Source organism: Pinus tabuliformis, chromosome 8 (genome assembly GCF_031772625.1).
Source record: "Pinus tabuliformis cultivar Carrire ecotype Pingquan chromosome 8, CPIR1, whole genome shotgun sequence".
NCBI classification, from domain to species: domain Eukaryota; kingdom Viridiplantae; phylum Streptophyta; class Pinopsida; order Pinales; family Pinaceae; genus Pinus; species Pinus tabuliformis.
The window spans coordinates 1680223757-1680231242 of record NC_142294.1 but is presented as its reverse complement, the minus strand read 5'-3'; the positions used below and the strand labels follow the sequence as shown (position 1 = coordinate 1680231242).

Sequence of the window (7486 nt, the reverse complement as noted above, 5' to 3'; positions counted from 1 at the left end):
CATTTCATGCCTAATCCATTCTCAATAATAATAATTGTAATAATAATAATAATAATCTAATTTTAAGGCCATGGCTAAGCCAACACCAAATTTGTGTATGAGAGCCCTTGTTCGAGACCCTCCCCTCACAACGATTTGACGACTAAAGTCTATATAGGTGTACATACTCTACCCCGCTCTGGATTTGAACCTATAACCTATTGGAAGGAAACACATGTTCTTAATGATTAGGCACACGCAAATTGTACATGTAGTGAACCATACTACTATGACTTGATAATCTGAGGAGAATATGTTCAACTCCAAGGGCCATTATCAATACCTTATAAGACACACAACCATGTGATGGGCCCCCAACCCCAGATCTACACTAGATCAACCTTGATGATCAACCCTGGATCATAAACCTTGGTGAATAATACCTTTGTTTAATTTTACCCAATAATTGTTTTCTCACTACTTCCTCGAGCACTAGTAGAATGTTTATGCTCACAAACCCCCAAATAGCCTTTTAAACTACACATGGAAGTACCAAGAGATTGAACATATGTATGCAATACAATTACAAGTATTTCAAATAAAGAAATGTATTTAAATTATAATAATAAAATTTTGATAAAAAAAAAAGGAGAGCATTTATTATAATAATAATAATTATAATAATTTCAAGGTCACAACTTAATGAGACACCAAAATGGAGTATGAGATAACTTGTGATGGTAAAAGAAGTTTTTTCCCCGCATAAAAAGAACTGTAAAAAAACATTATAAACTATTTCATTGTCAGTCCTGTGACCTTCATGGGTAGTTGGGTATGCATGCAAGTGCAACCTGTGAATAAATCCAGGGCACATTTTGCCCGTAAAAGGCATCACCCTAGATCAATCTTTCATTTCATAAGGTTCGATCAGGATCAACAGTTGGCCTTTCAAAACCTTATTCTCGGAAATCACTGGATAAGGCACAGGTTTTGGGTCACTACATCAATAACCACCAATCAGTTTTAAAAGAAATGGCTCTGATGCAGCTTGCTATAACAGAACATAATTCAACTGTATGCTACTACAACACTAGAAAATACATTTTTTGCAAGATAAATTGTTGGGAAGTTGTAGCTGGTTTGTACAAAGAGCTACACCCATAAAAATTACAGAGCAGCGTCTAAATTAGACACCGCTACAAGAAAAAATCGTGTTTTGATCCAACTAAAGGTTCTGCTTGATCTGATCTTCTATTCCATGCATGGTCACCCTTGTCCATACTACATGCCTCAGGTGAGACTGTTAAGGTTGCAGGCTGCTGAAGTTCTATGGGAGACCTGTCAGACTCTCTATAAGTTCCTACCAATATGGTATCACCTCTACCATGCCATGTACCATCTTGTACATTATTCATTTCTAATGTCCTCGCTTCCTGTGCACATATGGAAACCCATAACCATTAGAAACTTCAAAATCAATGATAGGCAAATCTAAAATCCCATGTTTGCACATACCTGACAGAGAGTACAGCATGAACACAATAGATGATGCAAGCAGTCATCCAGGGCTCTATCACTACCCTGCAAGTGTATCAATTAAATTTAGAAAACATTGGTGAAACAAACAATAATACTAAATAGTCAGCAGAATGTACCATAGTCTTTCCAAGCGTATTATGATGGTCACACTTCTCGAGAGAAGCATAGCACAAACAAGACAAATGCATATTCTTTCCCTACCCTATGCATGACAGTATGATCAGAGAAACAGATATGCACAAAATGCCAAAGAGAAGATCCACTCTTTTCATTGCTTCCAATAAAAATGTCAGAGTACTGATTGCCTCACATTTGGAAAAGACAAAATCTTATACAAAGCACTCGAAGTGATACCTTGATGTTAAACCGCCCCCGAATTTGTGTTCGAAAATACCCAGCATATGCAGCCATTAAGAGAGTGAAAGCAATAGCAAGGTACAGCAAGCTATACAGTTTGGTCACTCCAAAAGCAATGTAACTGGAGAAAGCACATATACCAAGCAGAAAATGGGCAAGACCCTGGACAAATGAACTTACATGTCAAAATATAGAGATTATACAGAATTCTACACTATACTTACTTTGCATATATCTTGTTATGTTCACATTTTTTAACTATACCTACTTTGATTTGTTCTTAAATTTCAACTGAACTTCCTAATCAGCAAAACAATATCTGAAGCTCAGAGGCTTTTCCAAAGAGTCAAGACTCAAGACTCTGATCATGAAGCTCCAGAACTATAAACTTCGAAGGAACAAAAGAGAGTTCCCAAGCTCACACGCCATGGAACTCCGACAATGGTGACTGCACCTACCCTTCTCTCATATACTCTTAGGCAACTTTTTCTAAACAGTCATCTGCATTTTCTCATCAGCAAAACAAGATATAAAGCTCAAGGGAATCTCATAAGCTTTTCCTAAGAGTCAAGGCTATGATATATGAGTTCTAGAATTATAAACTTCTAGGGAACCAAGAAAACTCACAAGCCATAGAACTCCTACATTGGTGACTATCCCTGCTTTTCTTCAATCCACTTAGGTCACAACCTTTAGCTCTTTCATTGTTGCTTAAATTACAGCGTACATTTTCATCATTAAAACAATATATGAAGCTCAAAGGCTTTTCCAAAACCTTTGATCCACCAGTTTTGGAATTATAGACCTCTTATGGAAGGTGAGAAACAGAGAGCCAAAACAGAAAAGTTCATTTACATTTTGTCTCCATGGCTCCAAACAGCACAAAAAATAAAATTCTTTACATGAACCCTCCTGGTAGGTTTTAGCCTATCCAAAGGCTGTACTCGTGATATGTCAATATTCAATATAGATATTAAAACTTTGTTGCTTGAACAGTGCAGACATTTTGGATACTCGGTCAATTCAGGAATTGAGGAATGATTTACCTGACCAACGCATGTCCCAAAACCAGCCCTTTGCATGTTCTTTCCAAATGTGAAGAATGGGCAGCTGCAATTACAAAGAAATTATATCAGGATGGTGTTTTCAAATAGAAAGTTGCTCAGGTCATGGATGACAAATCTCAATAATGTGTTCAATTATGCATCTGAGCATCTTGAACCTTCCAGCTACTTTTCCTTCCAGCCCCTCAATTAAATGAGAGTTTTTCCAAAACATAAATGGCTTACACAGATACTAGACCTCACATTTTGGAGAAAACTGAAGATATTTATGAATTAGAACCACACAAACTTACGTAAAATGATTTCAATTAAACAAGCTATTTGATCTCCCTGGCATTTATTTTTGGAATTAATAGTGAAAGTTACTTGTAACTCCTACATTTAACTGACCACCCCATTTGCTGTATCCTACAATTTCAATAAACTTGCAGATAGGACATAAAACACTACCTCAAAACGTGGCATCTTCAAGAAGTTGAAATATGAAACCTATTTAAAAAGCCCATCAAATTTATAAATTTAATATTTGACCTTGAGTGCTTTTAAAACAAACTGGTAGTTATTTCAGTAAAACTATCAAGGGAACAGACAAATGCATTAAACTGTTAGAAATTAAACATTTCCAAGACATACAAAAAGTAACTTAAACAACCCACAAAATTGATCCTTTGATTAACCAGTTTAAAAAATTCTTAGATTGTGGTCATTCAATTGCAAAGGCCTTCCAAATAGACTACTGCAATTTGCACAAATTAACAACAATATAAGAAATCTCATCGTCCTTTCAATAAAATTTTCTAATGCCTTGAAAATGGAATGATGAACCTACTCCGTATTAAATAACTTAAATCTCAGCTAGATACCTTGTTAGCACATTGGAGCTCTAAATTGGTAAGAGCTGATGTATTAAGTCAGGTTGGTGGAATCCCAATTTCCAACGACAACGGGAAAAATATTTAGAATGCCAACAACATATCAGTCAATAGACTCTTCTGTAGCATGGAAAAGGATGTCTCTTAGAAATTCAAGATAACATAAGCAGCATGTTGCAGACTATTGATGATTCAATCATTAAAAAGCCACTGACATAGTTAATCCCAATATTGCCTATTTATCAGATTTTGAGTGTGGTGATGATAGCTGAATTAATCGCCACCAGGAACATGATTGGGCAAGTTCAGCAAAACAAATTATCAGCTGGCATGCACATTGATGGAGGGGCTGGGATGGGAAGATTATTACAGGTGGTCATTCTCTCACTTGCTTCCATTCAGTCTGGAGAAACAATGAAACCTATCCACTCTCAAGAGAAAGGCAGAACGGGGAAATTGGTCTGGCCTTTCAAAAGTACATTGAAGGTAGAGTCGAAGCAAGATAGCATGAGGATGAAACCAACTCCATTGACAAGGAAAGCAAGGAGAGGAAGGAGAGCTTTTACCCAGCCTGAGTCAAAGAAACAAAAAAATGGAGACAGAGGATCAATTTGACAATTATACTGAATTGTAGCCAGTAATGTGCAAGCTTTCAAACTGTGCCATCTTTGACCGTACTGGGAGAAACTGGATAACTGTAAACATCAAGGAAAACCCCGAGGGAGGAAGAGAATGTCTAGGAGGAAGGTGGCCACTGGTGGTTTTCTCCAGAAGAGCTGAAGCAGATGAAGGCAAGGAGAAATATGTTCAGGGCCTGGACTGGGAGTGTGCAAGTAAAGATACTTTGGTGGATCTTGGGAGTGACTTAACAGGAAACTTGGACATGTTGAAAAAGGAGTTTCATGCAATCTCAAACGGGAGGAAAGGAAAAAGAATCAAAGCTATTGAACCACTAGAGAGGTCTGAAGCAACTGTGGAAGAAAGACCGCAATCATTGGAAAACCACATGGCAATCCGACCATTATTTATAGAGTATATTTTTCACAAGATTGAGATTAGGAAAATGAAAAGTTTCATTAGCAAGGAAATTGAAGTCTGGCTGGCAACGCAGCAGAAGTTCCACCTACATTCTTCAATTTGATATCATGCTAAACAATCTGGTTTCTGTTCCTTGTTCTAAATATATTCTCTGGTCAAATCGTCGGGTGTCCAAAGCTAAATTTTTAAGATAATACTTTTGTCGTTAGATGTTTTGCAACTAATCACTTTTGTATGGTTTTAAGGCATCATATCAGGCCAAGGACTGGTATACAGACCCCATGACTGAGAGACTTGAGACATTATATATCTAATAACAGTAGTGTGATAAAAAGGCATCTAAGCTCATATATGCGAAATGAGATAATCCTTTTTGTGAAGCCAAATAAAGGGCTAATTCCTCACTAGCAGGCCCAGTCCTGATGATCTGTATGTGTTTTTTCATGTTCTATTTAAATAAAAACTCCTTTTCGCCCACCCAGAAAGAACACAAAAAATTGAAACCCCGACACAAGGCCTAAATAACAAGTTCCATGCTCCAGCATTAAAGACTGAAGATAAACAGGGCCAGAAAACATACAAAGCTGTCCGCAGAAAAATGTTGCGGTCATCGCAGCAATCCATCAGGTCACCTTCCCACATCCTATGCACTCCTCCACCGGCTTCCCGGTCTGACAACCTCTGAAACTCAAACGACAAGTTTTCACTTTGCATAGCCACGGTCGCACAGAGGACATCAAAATCAAGCACCGGCATTCCCTCACTGGGGGATTCCAAGACACAATCCTGATGACCAGTACTAGGCCTCCCATCCTTACAAATCGCAGATCCCCCTTCTTGCAAAACATTAACCACTGCAAACTCGCCTTTAATTTCCCCATCCTGAGATCCTTTGCAGCCTTTCTCGACCTCCATCACTTGAAATTTTTATCAAAAAGAAAGGCTGGTGCATAAAGATTTGACCAGCGCTTACAACTCACACTTGCACAAATTTCTATTCAAAGGATTTCCGTAGCAAGGTATAGATATTTTGATATTCCCCGGCCCTTATAACTCAGTCCCCAAAAAAATCCGCTGCAAGGTTTTCTGTGCAAAGCTTAACTGTAAAGATATTTCACCGGACTTACAACTCACAGTTGCCTAAATTTTCATTCAAAGCTTTTCTTTTCAAAGCTTATAAATGTTTTCTCATATTACCTCTATGCACGGCAAAATGCTACAAATATGCCGCACAAATTTCAGACCAAGGTTTTCAAAGATTCTATACATTTGATCTTATTTGATGCATATAAAAAAAGTTATACAAATATCTCCGTAAAATTGCACGAGTTCCTATATAAAGCTTTTCTGTACAGACTTTTAGATGTCGCCTGCAATGTCCGTCTTTACAGATATATACGAGCAAATATCATAAATGCATATGCCTAAACAGCCCGCCGAGGTTCGAAGCCCGTTCCACAGAATCCTTTGGGCTTAATAAAAAACCAAAAGCAATCTCCACCGAAAAATAATCACCGACCTTTGTATCACGAAAAAACTCCCTTACCTCATTGAAGAGTTTTAGCGGCTAAATTACTCAAAAGCCGGTACTTAGCGTGATCATTTCTCAAATTCCAACGTCTTACCGTCGATTGCATAACCAGGGACAAAAGAACACATAAAATGCACTATTATTCGCCGGGAGATGCACCGTTTCTCACCCTGAGACTCTAAATTCTGTGAATCGGCTGCCGTTTTCAATGTATTCGGGGATTCTTGCACGATCTTGAGCTTAAAAATCAGCACTTTAGCTGAATTCGATTTTGCCGCAGTTTTTGCCACATAAAAGGCAGATAAAAAATCCCAGGAATCGGTCCTTAGAGTCGAGGGTTTCGTAGCTCAACGGCTCGTATCGCATCCCGTGACAACAACATATTTAATTATGGCAGAAAAAGATGTTTGTTCTCCCCCGTTTGTCACTTATCTTTAAATAAGTTTCCATGAGTTTTTGCTGAACATAACGGAAGACTCGTGCGGGGTAACCGGGTGGAGCCGGTGAAAGAACAACAGAGTCCAATTTCTACTTATTATAGTCTGCCTTTAATTTCAAGTATGACTGTAACCACATCCAAATGGCCAATGGGGATGTAGTGTTGGGAAACAACATTTAATATGAAACAAGAAAGGGATTATGTTGTTTTCAACATCACAGGAGAGAAACACTGCAGAGTTTGAATTAAAATTGAAGTAGGAGTTCAAGATGAAGTAACTTTGGTTTAAAAATTGGTTAAAGTGTAATTTTTATTTTCATATTTAATTTTATTTAATATATATTTTATAATTTATATATAGGTGACATGTAATTTTAAATTATGTGTTTGTAAAGAAGTATTTTTTAATTGATGAAGAGGTATTTTTTTTAAATGGGAAAGACAAGGGATTGTTTAATAATGTTTAATTTATTTAATAAAAATAAAAGAATATATTTTTATAAATAGTTACTAAATTATTTTAAGTGATATTTTTTAACATAATTATTATAAATATATTTACAAATAAAATTATTAATAATATTTATTATTAATTAAATAAAAAATATATTTTAAAATTATTATAAAAATAAATTAATATAGTAATATATTAAATGAGTGATAAAGG

At 36.6% G+C, this 7486-nt stretch overlaps 1 protein-coding gene across 1 annotated transcript; it reads right to left on the bottom strand.

The window, feature by feature from the left end:
* Positions 1-717: 717 nt before the first annotated feature.
* LOC149242674 (uncharacterized) lies at positions 718-6806 on the bottom strand. The gene is made up of 5 exons (XM_089374300.1): positions 5430-6806; positions 2922-2985; positions 1873-2037; positions 1495-1560; positions 718-1412 (listed from the first exon to the last, which is right to left on the bottom strand). Exons 1-5 carry the CDS (start codon positions 5762-5764, stop codon positions 1176-1178), a joined length of 867 nt encoding a protein of 288 aa, XP_089230426.1. The 5' UTR covers positions 5765-6806; the 3' UTR covers positions 718-1175.
* Positions 6807-7486: the final 680 nt, after the last annotated feature.